The sequence below is a fragment of the Lepeophtheirus salmonis genome, unplaced genomic scaffold, assembly GCF_016086655.4.
Source record: "Lepeophtheirus salmonis unplaced genomic scaffold, UVic_Lsal_1.4 unplaced_contig_3068_pilon, whole genome shotgun sequence".
NCBI classification, from domain to species: Eukaryota; Metazoa; Arthropoda; class Copepoda; order Siphonostomatoida; family Caligidae; genus Lepeophtheirus; species Lepeophtheirus salmonis.
Window position 1 is genome coordinate 30,865 of NW_027293648.1, and position 21,696 is coordinate 52,560.

General features: G+C 31.0%; 4 protein-coding genes across 4 annotated transcripts; 2 read left to right on the forward strand and 2 right to left on the reverse strand.

Moving 5' to 3' along the window:
• The first annotated feature begins 976 nt into the window (after positions 1 to 976).
• On the forward strand, positions 977 to 1,336 carry LOC121131221 (cuticle protein 21-like). Its single transcript, XM_040726730.1, has one exon. The coding sequence runs from the start codon at positions 977 to 979 to the stop codon at positions 1,334 to 1,336; it is 360 nt and encodes a 119-aa protein (XP_040582664.1).
• A 6,384-nt stretch (positions 1,337 to 7,720) lies between these two features.
• LOC121131222 (cuticle protein 19.8-like) lies at positions 7,721 to 8,047 on the reverse strand. Its single transcript, XM_040726732.1, has one exon. The coding sequence runs from the start codon at positions 8,045 to 8,047 to the stop codon at positions 7,721 to 7,723; it is 327 nt and encodes a 108-aa protein (XP_040582666.1).
• Positions 8,048 to 18,146: 10,099 nt separating this feature from the next.
• Positions 18,147 to 18,503, forward strand: LOC121131223 (cuticle protein 18.6-like). Its single transcript, XM_040726733.1, has one exon. It carries the CDS (start codon positions 18,147 to 18,149, stop codon positions 18,501 to 18,503), a length of 357 nt encoding a protein of 118 aa, XP_040582667.1.
• Positions 18,504 to 20,730: 2,227 nt separating this feature from the next.
• Positions 20,731 to 21,090, reverse strand: LOC121131224 (cuticle protein 18.6-like). The gene has a single exon (XM_040726734.1). It carries the CDS (start codon positions 21,088 to 21,090, stop codon positions 20,731 to 20,733), a length of 360 nt encoding a protein of 119 aa, XP_040582668.1.
• Between the last annotated feature and the right edge of the window lie 606 nt (positions 21,091 to 21,696).

A 21,696-nucleotide genomic window follows, 5' to 3' on the forward strand; every position in this document is an offset into this window, starting at 1 on the left:
ATAATGTTTTGAATTGAAACATGATTTTATAGTATTTTGATTGATATTTATGAGTGCAAAATGACGAAGTAGTGAAGAAAATATTACAAATTTAAAAAGCGTAATTGTGAGTTTATTTCGTATATCTGTCAAGTAAAAATTTTCTTAATATTTGGGATAACGCTGAATCCCAGTTCATTAACTATGTTCTCTATCGGAGGGTATCAATTTAAACAGGTTAGTGGGTAATTATGATGGAAGGGCGGTAGATCTAAAATAATTCTACCAAAGCTTAAGTTTGGTCGAATATTAAAAATTTATAACTATTTTACAGATATTTCATATATTACACTAAAAGTTATTCAAAATTGCAAACACAGATATTAATATATTCAGATTAAAATATATAGATAGTTACTTGAAATTTATGTGGATCATAAAATTGCAAAAGTTTTTAATCATTTACTTTCATAGGTACTAAATATATTTCTTTCCTTTGAAGCTATTTCTAAATATTTTACTCATAGTTTTATCAATATTTCTTTAATTGAATATATTAAAATCCACAGAAATTCTGAAAGTTGAGGTGTTGTTTTTCAGTACCATATTAACATACTAATTAGTTAATGTATACTAACTTAGGATCATTAAAGCCAACATCTCATGTGTCAATAACTATTCCATAAAGGTACAAAGTAACTCAAAAAGAAACAATTGAATAAAATAGAATGCATGCTGATACCAAAACTAATTATTATAACTTGAAGGTAACATCTTTTGTACAAATAAAATTTAATAAATCCAAATAGCCAGCTATAAGTGTCTTAAAATTTATATGCTTCCCTGTAAAATGTAGTTTTTATTTATTGTTTTTCTTGTGTACAAATATTAATACACAGCATTGTAAATGCGGCTTACCATTTTTTAAATACTATAAATATTTGGAACATAACTCAAGGCAGCATCAGTTCAATTCATAACGTAGAATACAAACAAAATGGTTTCAAAGGCAATTGCTCTCTTTTTCGTCCTGGCATCAGCTCTTGCAGACACTCAATACCAACCTCCTACCTATACCTATCCCGATACCTTCCAACAGCCCTCTTCTACATCTCCATTAAGAACCGATCCCTACTCTTACCAATATGCCGTCCAGGATGTAGAATCTGGAAATGACTTTTCAGCTCAAGAGTCATCTGATGGACAAGTTGTCTCGGGATCATACAGAGTACTCCTTCCCGATGGTCGAGTTAAAGTTGTAACTTATGAGGTTGAAGGAGGAAGTGGTTTTGTGGCTGATGTAAAATATGAAGAAGCACTTCCGTATTCTGTTATTCAAAAAGCAAAATATGTCTAAAGCATAGATTTGTATTTATTTAATTTTCTGTGAATTGCATGAACTTGTATTTATTCCTTAATAAATAATTGAATTGAATTTTTGTTATAATTTTTATATATCCAAAAGGTTAAAAAAATTCATAAAAATTGGATCATTAGTTTGAACCCCTAAAAAAATTGAAATGCACTTCATATACTGAAATTCATTTTTTTAAAAAGGACGACTTGATATTAAAAAGAGCCGAAACTTTGATCAGTTTGCTCAATTCTTGTCGTTATTCATTAAAGTAATTAAGGTAAATTTAGCTACAATGGCAGGGTTTTAATATAGCAAATTCTTCAAATAAGTGTACTCCATTATCTTCATTTGATGTTCAAGGACTCAAGTAAACGGCATTTTTTGGAAACACTATGTAAACCGTATTACTTATTTATTAATTAAATCGAAGCTTTCCAAACATATTTTGACTAATCCCATTAGTGACACATTTTGTCATTTACATATTTCTAAAGAGTCTCAATTTGCTTCAGCATCCTCTTATTTTTTTTTTTATCAAATATGTATCTTTCTAACTCTTGATTTTTATTTTGAAATGCAGGTTAGGTATATGAGGAAAAGACTGAATATTTAGATAATTTAATTTGAGGAAGTTACTTTATTTATAATCCTAACACTATGTTATACTGGAATCTTGAATAAAAATTTAACAAAATGTACATGCATCGAATTTGCAAGAAAATTGGATGCTTAATTTTTTCTTAATATACACAAGCACATAAGAGTGTAAAAGTTTTTACTCTATAACGAAATTTAATTATTTCCAAATCATTATATATAACTAAATTTTTGTTTATTGAACTTCTTTATGAATCGTCTGCAAACAATATTAGAGAGTTTCCATATTGTAATTCGCCTCAAATCTGAAACATTAAAGTGATTTAATTTTTTTACCTCAATAAACATATTCTTTACAAAACTTTAGAAAAATTTACGCAATTTTTTGGAAATTTATGAGATCTCATCACCAATTTTGATAATTTTTGCTCGGGGTGGTTCTCCAACTCCCACAACTAACGGAAGAGCTCTTTTTTCTTCAGTAACTTAATCACTCGCAGAACGTGTGAGGTTTCATGGCTATCAAAATCGTAATCCATGAGCAAATGCTTCAGGTCACAGAAGATAAATCGGTCATAGAGATTGAGATCCTGATCGTTTCCACCTTTCTCTGCATTAACGCTAGGCAGATTTTTGAAGCCAAGATCATCTGTCAGGAACCTAAAAGCCACTGTGGGTGTTAGGGAAGCTTCATTGGGACCTCTTGAACGCTCAATCGGGAGTTGTTCTTCACCAAGTCATTGAGTTGGGTGATTTTGTTGGGTGTCCTTATCTCCCCGGACCATTCTGAGGAAACACCTTTCTCGAGCTTATCATCCTGGATCTCACCAGATCACCAAAAGAGTGTTCCACGAGTAGGGCAAGCATTTAGGTAAACAATTGTGAGCTCGGTGTGGATCTCAGACACTGTTTTGCCCAGTTTTAGCGAGTCAAAAATTACGAGTGAAAATTGAGAGTCTCCATGTTCAGCGACAAATGGAGAAACATGTGCAAATGGGGTATATAGGCATTCCCTATTTAGTCCCAGAATATCTATGGAAAGTTCTTCCACCACAAAATTCATGAGAAAATCGATGCTGGAGAAATTTTGTAGCTTACTCTTCCCCGTTTTCTTCAAAGGAACTTGTCTCAATCATTTCTGAAATATTTAAATATAACTTCTTTTTTTTTTGGGGGAGGGGTTGAACGTGACGCCACTGATGAGGAAAAGCATCCTGGATTATAAAGCTGTAATTATCAGAAAAATCTTATGTCTCAACAAATTTATCTTACTGATATGAAAAAACTATAGACCTAAATTAACATGATTCCATTGAGATAAAGCTCTGAAAAATTGGCAAAATCAAAATGCACAAATACTAATTTAAAAAACGTCAAATAAACTACACTCATCACGGACGATTTTGATATTTTTTGTGAAGGTGTTTAAAAAAACACACTATGTCTGAAATTTTATACTTATGTGAGCTGAAGGGCCGTTTGGGAGATCTCAATGTTGGCCCTTTTTCAAGGATTCTCAAAATTTCTATAATTTGACGTTTTTTAAATTAGTATTTGTGCATTTTTATTTGCCAAATTTTTCAGAGCTTTATCTCAATGGAATCATGTTAATTTAGGTATATTTTACATATACATTTATTTATATTATACATATTTTGCTTGTGGAATAACGGAATAGTGAGGTGTTCCTTCATATTTTACATCAGCCACAAAACCACTTCCTCCTTCAACCTCATAAGTTACAACTTTAACTCGACCATCGGGAAGGAGTACTCTGTATGATCCCGAGACAACTTGTCCATCAGATGACTCTTGAGCTGAAAAGTCATTGCCAGATTCCATCCTGGACGGCATATTGGTAAGAGTAGGGATCGGTCCTTAATGGAGATGTAGAGGAGGGCTGTTGGAAGGTATCGGGATAGGTATAGGTAGGAGGTTGGTATTGAGTGTCTGCAAGAGCTGATGCCAGGACGAAAAAGAGAGCAATTGCCTTTGAAACCATTTTGTTTGTATTCTACGTTATGAATTGAACTGATGCTGCCTTGAGTTATGTTCCAAATATTTATAGTATTTAAAAAAATGGTAAGCCGTATTTACAATGCTGTGTATTAATATTTGTACACAAGAAAAACAATAAATAAAAACTACATTTTACAGGGAAGTATATAAATTTTAAGACACTTATAGCTGGCTATTTGGATTTATTAAATTTTATTTGTACAAAAGATGTTTTCAAATTATAATAATTAGTTTTGGTATCTGCATGCATTCTATTTTATTCAATTGTTTCTTCTTGAAATACTTTGTACCTTTATGGAATAGTTATAGACACATGAGATGTTGGCTTTAATGATCCTTTTCGAAAAACTAAGTTAGTATACATTAACTAATTAGCATGAGAATATGATACTGAAAAGACAACACTTCAACTTTCAGAAATCATTTTTAATAGTTTTAATATACTCAATTAAAGAAATATTGAAAAAACTATGAGTAAAATATTTAGAAATTGCTTCCAATGAAAGAAATATATTTCGTACCTGTGACAGTAAATAATTAAAAACTTTTGCAATTTTATGATCCACATAAATTTCAAGTAACTATCTATATATTTTAATCTGAATGTCTGTGTGTGTTTGTGTGTCCTTCAATCACGGCTGAACCAATTAATGGATTTTGCTGAAATTTTTCATATTGGTTCTTCTTTTCTTTCTGGTTATTTGGGTCCTCTAGGCCATGACTGGCTTGAAATACCTTGAATACTTGATATTATAATCATGTTTTTTTCTTATTTCAATGCCAATTTCATGATGGCCTACTACGTGAAAGGAAAATCGAGGAAATCAAACGAAAATACTTCCAATTAGATCATATAAATACAAATAATCTGTAAAGGATTAAGTTCTTTTGATAACTCAGTTCTATTAAAGATTCAATTCTTTTAGTGAATCAGTTCTTTTGTTAAAACAGTGCAGTGGAATGATACATTCTAGAAATCTACTAGTAGTCCCAGCCTGATCCTTTAAATGATGATGATTATTTTAACTCGTAGGATGCAATCCAGAGTTGAGCTTGAAGCAAGGGAGAGTAAGTGATCCTGGAGAAGGGAGTGAAGGGCCTTAGCCATTTGCTTATAGTTATTGTTTACGTAGATTTGAATTTTGAAAAGAGGAAGGAAGAGAAAAGAGGATGAGGAAATTGATTATTGTCGATGGATGAAAAGGAGTAGGAGTGAGTATTAATCGAGCATGAAAAAGAAGAAGATCAATTATGCATTTACTTGTATTTGCCAAGGTATAAATAATACCAACAGATTGGGATTCCATTTCTACTCACTAATTAAGAATATCATGACGTCATTTATAAACTATAAGCACCATAAATCCTTCAGATCCGTCTCCTATCCATCACTCATCTCCAGTGCCGACTCCTCACTCCCAATCCCCCTTTACAGCCCTACACAAAAATTACTAACTAGTGTAGCAACATAACCTATATTTCGTCATTAAATATCCCTCTTCAAAGTGGGAATGAAAGGTATAGGAATGAATTTACTGGAATTGAAAAGACATGGAACAAATTTACTGGGAATGAAATTACCGTTCACCGTACCATAGAGAGTATGATGTCACGTCATATTTTCGAAAACATGAAACCTTTTCAAATATTCAATGCTATTATCTCCCTCAGTAAAATTTATAATTTTTCCTAGGAAAGAATTTGATTGTAATCTCTACTAGTAGAATTATGGATTCTCCTATGAAAATCAACGATTCTACTGGATTTCAATCTCTACTGTGACATATAACATTTGGGACATGATTCTGTCATTTTTCAAACAAAAAACAATCATATAATTCATTTTATAGTAATACACATTACATTTTTTGATTAACAATGCACTTATCGATATTGATACGTCATGGCTATTTCGTAATTTATTATTTAAAAAACAAAACTGTGTTGTACGTATGCCCTGTTTCCAAAAGGATAGGAATACAATTAGTGGTTGATCCCTCGTCGTATACAAGGTAACTAAAAATACAAGCTATGTCAATAAAAATACATCGGGTCAGCACTCCGTATCAAATTGTTTTACCGTACTGACCGCTAGTAAACCTAAATAGAAGGATTGGTTTTGTGACGTCAAAGTCGATAACAATATATTGTTTAGTCATCGTTTTAATAGTAATTAGTAATAAATTAATACTATAATTAAATTCATATATTTATATTGTGACTGGCGATGGAATCCCGCAATGAAACTTGGGGATGTGCAGTGTACATTTGTGGCTCGCCTAATAATGTGGTTTATCACGATTTCCCTAAGGATTGCTAAAAGAGAAAGATTAGGGAAAGAGCCTGCCATCAAAAAGGGTCGCCTTGGAAAGACATGCAAAATTGGTGAAAATCATTTTCTATTTAACATATCACTGGTAAGAAATGATCCATACCAAAATATTTTTCAGCTATATCAAGGTATATATGTTCAACTTTTTTAGTCAGCATATTTGGAGATGGATTAATAACATCAGGATCGATTGTAGTCCTAAGCTATCAGAGGCCATTGTATCAATTGGATAACATACCATACTTTTTATAGTATTCCAGAAGTGAATTTATACAATTAATTTATGCTTTAAGCTACGTCCAACTTAACGATCCATGATGATGTCAACGAAAAAAAAGTTCCATTTTATAACTCCAAGGATTCATTTTGTATCAGTGTGGTTCAATCATCAAATCCTAAACACTCACATAACCAACAAAACAGTGATCATTTCATGAAATATATTAAAAACACGAGGAAACAGTTTCTTACCTTTACATTTATGATGATTTATTTGGTAAATATCATATACCAATCTAGTTTTCAATATTATTTTAGATTTGGAAAATAAGGGGATTCATATTATTGGAATGGTTTCTGATATGGAAAAATATCCGCCTTTGGACAGAATTACAATTATATACTGATAAAAGCTATTTTTATAATCCACTCAACAGTGACCATTGTATATTTGTGTTTGCAGATGTCCTTCACTTACCGAAATTACTCAGAAATCATTTCGTATAAAAAAATTAATTACCTAGGAAAATAAGAAAGTTGACAAATTTTGTTTGACAACTCTTAAAGTAATTAAATTTGAAATTTTTATCCTAATTTATTCTAATTTTTTTTTTTGCATGTTTTGAAGTAATTTATATTTTCTATATAAAAATAATTTCCCTGTATAATATTTTAGTTTTAAGGGATATTTAGTTGTAAAAACTGAAACGCATTTTATTCTTAATTATTACTTCATAATTATACGTCATACTCCATCGACAAAGACAAATGAAACCCCAATCAACAAAAAGATAGGGTACTTCTTTGCCAAAGATATCCAAAATTATCTAGCTTAACATGTATGTGTATCGTTTTCAGAAGCGTCATCTCTTAACTACAAAAACAAAACGAAATTAAATCGAAAAAAGCAAGATTCTTCTTCATAACATTATAAATGGTACACGCTCAAATATAACTTTCGTTCATGATAAACATTTAATCATTAAAGCCACATTCAATCCCCAAAATGACCGTGTGATTGGAAATGCTATTTCTTCAATACCCCCCACAAAGAGAGTCCGTTATCGGTTACGGAAGCCCGCAGGAGTTATGATTTCGGCTGCTTACATGTGATAATGCAAAGTACAAAAATCAAATTATATTGTTTATTAATAAATAAAACAATTAATTGTAACTCAGAAAAAAAATTAAGGTAAAAATAAATAAAAATCTTAGTCTTAGACATATTTGGTTTGGGTACCAACAGCATGGTAAGGTGTTTCTTCATATTTGACATCAGCCACGAAGCCACTGTCTCCTTCCACATGATAAGTTACATCTTTAACACGACCATCGGGAAGAAGTACTCTGTAGGATCCAGAGACAACTTGTCCATCAGATGACTCTTGAGCAGAAAAGTCATTCCCAGATTCTACATCCTGGACGGCATATTGGTAAGAGTAGGGCTCAGGGGATTGAGTAGATGTATAGATGGGACTTTGGTATTGAGGAGCTGCAAGAGCAGATACAAGAACCAAAAAGAGAACGATTACCTTTGAAACCATTTTGTTTGTATTCTACTGTATGAATTGAACTGATGATAACTAGAGTTTTGTTCGTAATATTTATACTTGTGATGTTTTTGGAAATGAGTTTCTCAAAAATTAAGGTTTTTTCAAAGAAAAATCAAAATTTGCAGCTGTTCACAAACGATTAAATTTATATGTAATTTTTGATGAAATTATAAAAACCATTATTAAACTTTTGGAAAAAAAAAATGAAGCCAATAAATTTTCTGGTAAAAAAAAAGTCTAAAAAAATCTGGGGGCTACAGTCCCTCCAGCCCAATTCCTTCGGACGCTCCTGAGTTATATAACACTTGTAAAATATTCTTTCAAAATCTCAAGTATCCCCCTTTGAGAACCACTGCACTAGAAACCCCGTTCGACTTGACCGTTCGATGGGTTGATTTTTATTCAAGTTTTTGATCATTTCTCATCAATAATGTTTTATTGAAAGAACATTTTGCGTTCATAAAAAATACATAATTAAACATTATAGTTTAAAATGAATATTCACTTATAATACCTCATTATTTAGAACAAAAATTAAGTAAAAAGGACATCGAAAAACTATATACAAGAAAACCAGAACAGGACAATAAAATAAACAAACAGAATTGCAGAAATCATGCTCTAATAGATAATGACATTCATTAATGTGCTATTTAAATTAGCCATTTGTATGGATCTTATAAAGATAAGAGTATTAATAAGTAGTGATAAATTATCAATCTTTCTGGAATTCACAGGAATCGACAATATCGATAATGCTTAAAAATTTATCAGGAATTATCGGGAAAATTATCGATATAAATGCGTACTTTTTTTCAGTTTTTAGAGCCTTTAAATTGACATTCATATAGTTTGATTTCTTCTGGAGCTAAATCAAACTTTTTGTTCTATTACAATTATTGCAATTTCTTACTTCACGGCAGCAAATTATCAGTGCCACAGATAAATTCCAAGGAGTATTTGTATTTAAAAGAAGGTTCCCATTCTTTTCCATTACTCAAAACTATTTGTTTTTGTAAATTATTGTCATTTTTTACTAGGCTCTTTGTGAAAAGGTTTGCATATTTTTCTAACCTTATTCAAAAAGGTCTTAACATCTAAATGAAATTCCGTAATCTCTTTGCTTTTAATTATGTTTTTAGTCTCGATATTCAACTGTTCATTGCCATTTTTTTCTTCATCCTCTTCGTCTAAATAATCTTTGTTCTTATTTTCATTATCCTTGGAAAAATCTTCTTCTCTATTAGAATAACCCAGAAAAGGTTTTTGTTTTGTGTTTCAAATAAAGACTTTATTCATTAGGAGAAGTTACATATATAAAAACAAGATTTAGAAAAGGTTTTTGTTTTGTGTTTCAAATAAAGACTTTAAAAACGAGATTTAGAAAAGGTTTTTGTTTTGTGTTTCAAATAAAGACTTTATTCATTAGGAGAAATTACATATATAAAAAACATTTTAGTTTATATTTAAATCCCTAAAGAAAAGTCAATACAACAATTAATTAGCACGATGAGTCAAAAGATAATAAAAATACTCTCTAGTAGTTTATCATATTTCATAAAAATCTTCAATAGAATTAGTAAAATGATCCGGTAGAAAACAAATGAATAAAAATTATCAAAATGATACTACTAAAAATAGTTGGGTTGAGAACCAAATCACAACACTTAAGCGTTGGATGCCCAAAACTTTTTGATCTCAATCAAACAGCACTTAGAAGTCCATGAAACTGCCTTCAAATATTTTATCAATAATTATACTTTACAACTATCCGTCTATGATTATGTCCAAAAAAAAAATGTCTGGGCTTCGAAAAGAAATGCTAGATTGAAAGGCAGATATGATTACAATCAAGGATCTAAAAATTTTATCATTTGTTTAAAAAATTTGTTAAAAGATATAATTTTTTGAAGGAACGAGTATTCAGGCAATTAACGAATATTTAAGCAAGTAACGAGTATTCAGGCGAGTAACGAGTATTCAAGGGAGTAACTGAAACTCGAAAATACTCATGCAGTAAAATTCAACACATCACTAATAGTAATAGGTTATATTATTTGACGTCACTATTAAAAAGCGTGGTGGAAGTCTAACATCAGTGGAAAAAGGGTTATTGTATAACCTTGTATTTCTATTAACCTTGTAATATTCTCAGAAGACAATCTACATTTTTATCTCACGGGAATCAATTTTGTATGATGACCATAGACATTTCAGACAAAAAAAGCTTAGACATTCATGAAAGCGTTCACGTTTTTCTACGTTCAATCTAATTTAGGAATCTGATTTGGAGCCTCAGAAACTGTACAGCTTCATTTAACAAGCGCGCTAGTGTATTTATATTGCACAACCTTGTGATTTGAACTCTGAATGGACCACGGAACCGGATAAAGATAATGGCTGAACAATGAACGCTGAGTGAGAAAATAAATTGAACAGAACTCTTACATAAATATATTTTTTTAAATTAATTTGCCCTTTTTAAGGATGGATATGTAAAAAATAAATATTAACCGTCTAAAAACTAAAATATAGTTCTGTATATTATCATATGCATTCATATTATTAGGCATCAGTACTACTAAAAATATATTGGTTATAAGGTATAACCAGACTATAGGAAAAAATTAATGTATAGATTATATAAACTGTTGAAATACGCTGATGACCATGATTCAAATAAGTTAAACTAATTTTTAAGTTAATTTTGGGAAATAAATTACGAAAACCATTTTTAAATTACAAGTTTCAATAATTCTTTAAAATTATGTTTGTTTTTTGTTTGTCTGACGAGTTTTTTAGCAAGCAAATACGATAGGGTGAATACTCGTTACTCAGGAGAGTAACAAGTATTCAGGGAAGTAACAAATATTCAAGCGAGTAACGAGTAAACCCTTTAATTATTTTGACACACCACATATATAGATTAAATAAAGTAGGGCTAGTTTGCAGAAAATTTACTATTTGGCCTATTTCACAACTTGTATATAGAAAAGATATTGAGAGAGGATTTTCTTGCAAAGCTCAAAACGATGTACAACTTTTGCCAATAATTTCATCACATAGTTCTGGGATGGAACTCGAAATAAATGGAAGTCTATTGGCATCATTTTGTTTTCCTTCTTTCCCACACTTGAGTGATATATCCTTCTTCTTAGATATACTTTATAAACTTACAGTTCTTAATGCATAATTTGTACTAAGATAAATGTTTCCTTGGCAACTTTTTAGAAATAGAATGATTTAAAAGTAAGTTATGATTTTAAATTATTTTTTTGTCAAAAACAATTCTTAGGATTTCTATTAAAATAATGTAAGAAAGACCAGTTTTGCTGAAATTGATAGTTTGACGTTATAAAAATGTTAAATATGACTTATTTAGGCACTAGAAAATTACTCATTTGGGAAAAGGAAAATTGCCGTCTTTATTTCAGGTATCTAAAGTCTCATAGTTAAGGGTAGATTTATCGACTTCCAAAAAAGGCAACCCAGAAAATAGTTTATGTTGCATATTCAATAATAGTAGAACACGCTGATTACGAATCTCCAATTAGTTATTTCATGTCAGGTTTGGTTTCCGAGAATTTGGAGTATTTTTACTCTTTTTAAAGGCATGAAGTAATTTTTGAGTTGAAAGAAAAAAAATAAGTAATTCACATACGAATATTTGTTGTATATTCTACGATTTTTTCTCAAATATCTGTAAGAATAAATCCAGTTTTTGTTTTGAAAAGTGAGAAAATTCGGAATTTGTGGGACAGTTTAAACATGTCAATTGCATAGATTACATTTGAAAAATAGCATTAATTAAAATGTCTTTGACAAGTTTGAAACCAAGACAGAAAGTTTAAAATGAAATTGCTAAATATAGTTTTTTGAACTCACATATTCAAACTCTTTGAAAAAAAGACAGAAGACAATATCAGCAAATTATCGAAGGATTAAATAAAAAATGAATGTGCCACTGTCATTGGTAGAATTAATAACAAAGGAAATAATCTGAATTCAAGTAATAAAATTTGAATTAAGTCAAGATTTAAAAACCATGATTCCAAGTCCATTATTTTTTGAAACCTTATATATAAATATAAACCAAAAATAGAATTATATTGTTTATTAATAAATATATATAATTGCTTGTTACTCAGAGAAAAAGTAAAATAAATAAAAATCTTAGTCTTAAACATATTTGGTTTGGGGACCAACAGCATGGTAAGGTGTTTCTTCATATTTGACATCAGCCACGAAGCCACTGTCTCCTTCCACATGATAAGTTACATCTTTAACACGACCATCGGGAAGAAGTACTCTGTAGGATCCAGAGACAACCTGTCCATCAGATGACTCTTGAGCAGAAAAGTCATTTCCCAGATTCTACATCCTGGACGGCATATTGGTAAGAGTAGGGCTCAGGGGATTGAGTAGATGTATAGATGGGACTTTGGTATTGAGGAGCTGCAAGAGCGGATCCAAGAACCAAAAAGAGAACGATTGCCTTTGAAACCATTTTGTTTTATATTCTACTGTATGAATTGAACTGATGGTAACTAGAGTTTTGTTCCTAATATTTATACTTGTGATTCTTTTGGAAATGAGTTTACGCTTATTAACGCATATATCTTTGATCCATATACACATCGTATGGAAGATTTTAGGTTCTTTTGTCATCGATATTGTTATTTTAATCCTTTTATCCATTGTTTCATCAAATTGGTGGTCAAGTGGAATTCTTATTATTCTTACTTAATGTTTGTATTCTCCTAGTCCTTTGGGTTGCTAATACTGTTACTCAAACTATATTTTCTATTTTTTTAAATTAACATAAACATTATGACTGATTATTACAGAGATACTGATGAGCAAAAATAAAGGAAAGGTTGCTACCCACGTAATATTAACTGTTATTCCGTATACCACACTAAAACTCATTAGAATTAATGAGTACTTATAAAGGGAGCGGGGATCAAATTGTCGCCAAAATATTTTTCTACAAAAAGCAACACAAAATATACATTTTTTAACTTTTTTATTGAAAATTAAAACTATAACGAGCATATAGGTGTAGAGTAGCCATTTATTCGATATAATCACCGTTGGCATCAATAACAGCCTCAATACGGCCTCTGAACCGGCCGCAGGCTCTTCTGACCACTCATTGTCCATGTTGCCGAATAACTCCTTGATGGAGTCCATCAGGCTGGCCTTGGTGCTATGGGGATGTCTGGGGCTATGTCTCTCGACATAGCCCCAGACAAAATAGTCCAAAGGATTAAGGTCGGGAGAGTTAGGAGGCCACAAATCCTTGGTTACAACGTCTCGGTTAACCACTGTATGGAGATTTTAGACACATGGCAAGTTGCTGAGTCCTGTTGCCACACCCAAGGTCTGTCTCCGGCCTTCATGGACCTGGTAGGGGCATCCTCAACCATCTTCTTCAACTTGTCGACAAAGTCGGTGTCCCTGACCTTCCTGTCGGCGCCCTCCTCCTTGGGTGCCCTCTTTATGGTGGCATCAACATCCCAGGTGTACTCTAGCTTCTTACGGATACGCTGAACAGTCCGTAAATTCACTCCTAAGGTTGAAGCAATCGTTGAATTGGAGATTTCACCTCCATTATTAACCAATGGCATGACTACGGCGGACCTCCAAAGCTCCTTGTTCCACTTATAACTCTTTATCTCCTCATATGATGACGGCATGATGCTAACTGAACTACGTATCCTCAGCTGACAAGAATAGCTTTCCTATTTGGTAACCGGTTTTTTATTTGATAATGTCGTCTTCAAGTTATCAAGGTTTAAAGTAGGCGACAATTTGATCCCCGCTCCCTGTATAGTGTCTAAAATTTGTTAAAATATATTATAAAAGTTTGTATCAAAATGAAATTATAATGTCTTACCTATTATAGTCACAAATTATATATTGGTGATGTCGCAAACTAATGTTGTTAAGATTAATAATGTTTTGAATTGAAACATGTTTTTATAGTATTTTGATTGATATTTATGAGTGCAAAATGACGAAGTAGTGAAGAAAATATTACAAATTTAAAAGCGTAATTGTGAGTTTATTTCGTATATCTGTCAAGTAAAAATTTTCTTAATATTTGGGATAACGCTGAATCCCAGTTCATTAACTATGTTCTCTATCGGAGGGTATCAATTTAAACAGGTTAGTGGGTAATTATGATGGAAGGGCGGTAGATCTAAAATAATTCTACCAAAGCTTAAGTTTGGTCGAATATTAAAAATTTATAACTATTTTACAGATATTTCATATATTACACTAAAAGTTATTCAAAATTGCAAACACAGATATTAATATATTCAGATTAAAATATATAGATAGTTACTTGAAATTTATGTGGATCATAAAATTGCAAAAGTTTTTAATCATTTACTTTCATAGGTACTAAATATATTTCTTTCCTTTGAAGCTATTTCTAAATATTTTACTCATAGTTTTATCAATATTTCTTTAATTGAATATATTAAAATCCACAGAAATTCTGAAAGTTGAGGTGTTGTTTTTCAGTACCATATTAACATACTAATTAGTTAATGTATACTAACTTAGGATCATTAAAGCCAACATCTCATGTGTCTATAACTATTCCATAAAGGTACAAAGTAACTCAAAAAGAAACAATTGAATAAAATAGAATGCATGCTGATACCAGAACTAATTATTATAACTTGAAGGTAACATCTTTTGTACAAATAAAATTTAATAAATCCAAATAGCCAGCTATAAGTGTCTTAAAATTTATATGCTTCGCTGTAAAATGTTTTTGTTTTTCTTGTGTACAAATATTAATACACAGCATTGTAAATGCGGCTTACCATTTTTTTAAATACTATAAATATTTGGAACATAACTCAAGGCAGCATCAGTTCAATTCATAACGTAGAATACAAACAAAATGGTTTCAAAGGCAATTGCTCTCTTTTTCATCCTGGCATCAGCTCTTGCAGACACTCAATACCAACCTTCTACCTATACCTTTCCCGATACCTTCCAACAACCCCTTCTACATCTCCATTAAGAACCGATCCCTACTCTTACCAATATGCCGTCCAGGATGTAGAATCTGGAAATGACTTTTCAGCTCAAGAGTCATCTGATGGACAAGTTGTCTCGGGATCATACAGAGTACTCCTTCCCGATGGTCGAGTTAAAGTTGTAACTTATGAGGTTGAAGGAGGAAGTGGTTTTGTGGCTGATGTAAAATATGAAGAAGCACTTCCGTATTCTGTTATTCAAAAAGCAAAATATGTCTAAAGCATAGATTTGTATTTATTTAATTTTCTGTGAATTGCATGAACTTGTATTTATTCCTTAATAAATAATTGAATTGAATTTTTGTTATAATTTTTATATATCCAAAAGGTTAAAAAAATTCATAAAAATTGGATCATTAGTTTGAACCCCTAAAAAATTTGAAATGCACTTCATATACTGAAATTCATTTTTATAAAAAAGGACGACTTGATATTAAAAAGAGCCGAAACTTTGATCAGTTTGCTCAATTCTTGTCGTTATTCATTAAAGTGGTTAAGGTAAATTTAGCTACAATGGCAGGGTTTTAATGTAGCAAATTCTTCAAATAAGTGTACTCCATTATCTTCATTTGACGTTCAAGGACTCAAGTAAACGGCATTTTTTGGAAACACTATGTAAACCGTATTACTTATTTATTAATTAAATCGAAGCTTTCCAAACATATTTTGACTAATCCCATTAGTGACACATTTTGTCATTTACATATTTCTAAAGAGTCTCAATGTGCTTCAGCATCCTCTTAATTTTTTATCAAATATGTATCTCCCATCCACTTAGTATGTAAAGCTTTCTAACTCTTGATTTTTATTTTGAAATGCAGGTTAGGTATATGAGGAAAAGACTGAATATTTAGATAATTTAATTTGAGGAAGTTACTTTATTTATAATCCTAACACTATGTTATACTGGAATCTTGAATAAAAATTTAACAAAATGTACATGCATCGAATTTGCAAGAAAATTGGATGCTTAATTTTTTTCTTAATATACACAAGCACATAAGAGTGTAAAAGTTTTTACTCTATAACGAAATTTAATTATTTCCAAATCATTATATATAACTAAATTTTTCTTTATTGAACTTCTTTATGAATCGTCTGCAAACAATATTAGAGAGTTTCCATATTGTAATTCGCCTCAAATCTGAAACATTAAAGTGATTTAATTTTTTTACCTCAATAAACATATTCTTTACAAAACTTTAGAAAAATTTACGCAATTTTTTGAAAATTTATGAGATCTCATCACCAATTTTGATCATTTTTACTCAGGGTGGTTTTTTAACTCCCACAACTAACGGAAGAGCTCTTTTTTTCTTCAGTATCTTAATCACTCGCAGAACGTGTGAGGTTTCATGGCTATCAAAATCGTAATCCATGAGCAAATGCTTCAGGTCACAGAAGATAAATCGGTCATAGAGATTGAGATCCTGATCGTTTCCACCTTTCTCTGCATTAACGCTAGGCAGATTTTTAAAGCCAAGATCATCTGTCAGGAACCTAAAAGCCACTGTGGGTGTTAGGAAAGCTTCATTGGGACCTCTTGAACGCTCAATCGGGAGTTGTTCTTCACCAAGTCATTGAGTTGGGTGTCCTTATCTCCCCGGACCATTCTGAGGAAACACCTTTCTCGAACTTATCATCCTGGATCTCACCAGATCACCAAAAGAGTGTTCCACGAGTAGGGCAAGCATTTAGGTAAACAATTGTGAGCTCTGTGTGGATCTCAGACACTGTTTTGCCCAGTTTTAGCGAGTCAAAAATTACGAGTGAAAATTGTGAGTCTCCATGTTCAGCGACAAATGGAGAAACATGTGCAAATGGGGTATGTAGGCATTCCCTATTTAGTCCCAGAATATCTATGGAAAGTTCTTCCACCACAAAATTCATGAGAAAATCGATGCTGGAGAAATTTTGTAGCTTACTCTTCCCCGTTTCCCGTTTTCTTCAAAGGAACTTGTCTCAATCATTTCTGAAATATTTAAATATAACTTTTTTTTTTGGGGGGGGGGAGCCTGACGCCACTGATGAGGAAAAGCATCCTGGATTATAAAGCTGTAATTATCAGAAAAATCTTATGTCTCAACAAATTTATCTTACTGATATGAAAAAACTATAGACCTAAATTAACATGATTCCATTGAGATAAAGCTCTGAAAAATTGGCAAAATCAAAATGCACAAATACTAATTTAAAAAACGTCAAATTATAGAAATTTCGAGAATCCTTGAAAAAGGGCCAACATTGAGAGACTCCCAAACGGCCCTTCAGCTCACATAAGTATAAAATTTCAGACATAGTGTGTTTTTTTTAAACACCTTCACAAAAAAATATCAAAATCGTCCGTGATGAGTGTTTAGAATTCACATAATACCCCTGATTCAATTCTATTCATATAGTTAACTGATTGGGTTTTTTTGTTTATCTTGAAAGAGATATAAAATATTGTTATTAATAAATTTATCATCACCAACAAAAAAAAAAAAAAAAACATCTCATTGTATAAATCATAATACATAAATTATTAGGTTCTGGGAAAAGTATCTTTAATAAAATTGACCGTGAAAAATTGTATGTCTTTCGGTAAAGTTTTCAAGTTAGCGAATTTGAATGTAACTTCATATTTAAATTATAAAATCTTAAATATTTACTTTTTTGTTTTCCTTCATTTCACTACTACACATTTGAGTTTTGGTACAAATAAAGTTATATTACCCTGTCTTGTTTACTTAATTGCCTACATTGGAATGTTTTTAAGGGCCAAATATTTAATCATTGTTTGCTAAATTCAACAAAATATATTTTAGTTATTTCAATGTTAAAGTTAACAAATCTAAGACTAAGAAATATTAAAATACCTGAAATCTTGCGTACGAGATAAATATATTTACATATATTTGTATTTTTATGGATTACATATACGCGCCAACAGGCATGATCTTTTTGCTAAAAAATTAATAATACTATAAATATTTGGAACATAACTCAAGGCAACATCAGTTCAATTCATAACGTAGAATACAAACAAAATGGTTTCAAAGGCAATTGCTCTCTTTTTCGTCTTGTCATCAGCTCTTGCAGACACTCAATACCAACCTCCTACCTATACCTATCCCGATACCTTCCAACAGCCCTCCTCTACATCTCCATTAAGGACCGATCCTTACTCTTACCAATATGCCGTCCAGGATGTAGAATCTGGCAATGACTTTTCAGCTCTAGAGTCATCTGATGGACAAGTTGTCTCGGGATCATACAGAGTACTCCTTCCCGATGGTCGAGTTAAAGTTGTAACTTATGAGGTTGAAGGAGGAAGTGGTTTTGTGGCTGATGTCAAATATGAAGGAACACCTTACTATGCTGTTGGTCCACAAACAAAATATTAAGTAACACCTAATTATTCCCTTGTTCCGCGAGTCAAATACAATGTTTAAAATTTAGATTGTTCTATATTTATTATTTAATTAACTTTTTCGGTGAATTATGTGGAATTGTGTTTATTTATTACTAATTAATTATTTTTAAATTTTAATAAAATTAATTAAACAAAGAAATGTGTGGATTTTTATATACTCAAATTAGCTCACATATATTTTCACCTTTAGACATAAGTTATGGGCTCTCAGAAAAAAAGTTATTAAATATCAACAGGTTAATACATTTTTTTATATATAAAAACAGTAGAGATTGAAATCTACTAGAATTGTTGCCTCTCCTAGAAGAGATCATGATTGTAATCTGTCCTAGGACAGATTAAGATCATGACTTATAAAGAAGAATCATTAATTCTTCTAGTAGGGATTACAATCCTATGATCTCCTAGGGCAAATTACAATTTTACCAAGGGAGACTGTAGCATTGAATATTTGAAGAGGTTTCATGTTTTCGGAAATATGAGGCAAATTCATACCCTCTGTTGTACCATAACCTAAAATTTCGCAAAACCTGTACTGACTTCCAAATTGAATCAAATAATTATTTGTTTAGATGCATAATATATATGGATAGGCTGTCAGAAAAAAAGCAAACCCTGATATTTAAACTTTACTTCTACATATTAAAAGAAGCTGTATTAAATCTGTGTAATTAAATCTCTAAATATAAATAATATTATAAAATATAAAACTTGGGGCATGATTCAGAATCATCTATTGATTCAACTTCATTTTTTATTCAATTCTCAATATTTAGAAAAAGAATGATTCAAACTGATATTTAAAAAACCTGTATTGAATCAATATAGCCGATTCTTAAAGTATTAGATATAAATTTATTTTATATATATAATATATGCATTTAAAAATATGGTGCATCATTGACTACTCAACATCATTTACTAAAAATTTTGTAGTGGATTACACTTATACAAAGATTTCATAATGTTTTAAGTACAATTAGTAACACTAATTGCATCATTGGAAGTTTCTAACCTTCTTTGGAATCTGTTCCTAAAAAAAGTTTCAGTTTTTATTAGGGGGCATGTTTTATATAAAATAGTTGTACATTCTTGTAACCACTTTCTTTTTCCTCAGTTATCACATTTAAAAAATAAAAATCCCAGACATCAGACGGAAATACAAAGGAACGACTTTTAAGAAAAACAGTTAATTAAATTAAGATGGAATGTATATAACGCTCCTTGGTATATATCTTAAACATATTGCGACCTAAGAATATAACAATGTTGCCGTATTAATGAAATATAGCAAGTGTGTGGATATATCATCGAATGTGTATACAGGGTGTACTGTACATAGTGCACCCTCATGTGTATCATATACATATTTTTGATGTAAGAACTATCAATGTAGTTGTGTTAATGAAATATTGCAGGCGTATATATTTACACAGCGAACACTATTTTTTTTGTTTTTGCTATTGCTCTCTTATGTATATCATAATTCAGATGCATTTCCAGGATATGTTACGGCTTGAATAAAATATAAGCTCTACAATGTAAAAATTAATTAACTGTTATAGTCATTTTATAATTTGCATACAGGAAGCACTGATTTCTTTGTGTTTGTTAGTTAGACCCCTATTATACTCATCAGACATCCCATCCCATTAAGTTTTTTTTCTCAAGTTCTATTATTATTTTTCCATTCTTGAGGACAGAACACGTTATGTGAATTGAGTGGTTACGTGCGAGTGTGCTCAGGATAAACCTGAAGGTAAAACTGAGGATTTATTAGTGAGTTTTACTATACTATTACAGCGTCTTAAAATAAAAAAATAATTGCTTATAGGCTGAATTAATTTTGTAGCAGCATACTGACAAGTAGATTAAAAGTAATCAGAAGAATTTTCATAAAAATGGGGTTTATAATGTCCCAGTTCACTAAAAGAGGTTATGTATGAAATATTACCAACTTATTTCTAGATTGACTCTACATGTATTTCAAATAAGAGTACAACTTTCGTTAAAACCAAGATGTGTTTCTTATCATGATTAATTTTGTCAACGATTTATTTTTGTATGATAGTGAAGAGGAAAGACAAAAAAAAAAAAAGATATAAAAATTCTTGATAAAATTCAATTCAATTATTTATTAAGGAATAAATACAAGTTCATGCAAATCACAGAAAATTAAATAAATAAAAATCTATGTTTTAGACATATTTTGCTTGTGGACCAACAGCATAGTAAGGTGTTCCTTCATATTTTACATCAGCCACAAAGCCACTTCCTCCTTCAACCTCATAAGTTACAACTTTAACTCGACCATCGGGAAGGAGTACTCTGTATGATCCCGAGACAACTTGTCCATCAGATGACTCTAGAGCTGAAAAGTCATTGCCAGATTCTACATCCTGGACGGCATATTGGTAAGAGTAGGGATCGGTTCTTAATGGAGATGTAGAGGAGGGCTGTTGGAAGGTATCGGGATAGGTATAGGTAGGAGGTTGGTATTGAGTGTCTGCAAGAGCTGATGACAGGAAGAAAAAGAGAACAATTGCCTTTGAATCCATTTTGTTTGTATTCTACGTTATGAATTGAACTGATGCTGCCTTGAGTTATGTTCCAAATATTTATAGTATTTAAAAAAATGGTAAGCCGTATTTACAATGCTGTGTATTAATGTTTGTACACAAAAAAAACAAAAACATTTTACAGCGAAGCATATAAATTTTAAAACACTTATAGCTGGCTATTTGGATTTATTAAATTTTATTTGTACAAAAGATGTTACCTTCAAGTTATAATAATTAGTTCTGGTATCAGCATGCATTCTATTTTATTCAATTGTTTCTTTTTGAGTTACTTTGTACCTTTATGGAATAGTTATAGACACATGAGATGTTGGCTTTAATGATCCTAAGTTAGTATACATTAACTAATTAGCATGTTAATATGGTACTGAAAAGGCAACACCTCAACTTTCAGAATTTCTGTGGATTTTAATATATTCAATTAAAGAAATATTGATAAAACTATGAGTAAAATATTTAGAAATAGCTTCCAATGAAAGAAATATAATTCGTACCTGTGACAATAAATAATTAAAAACTTTTGCACTTTTATGATCTACATAAATTTCAAGTAACTATATATATATATTTTAATCTGAATGTCTG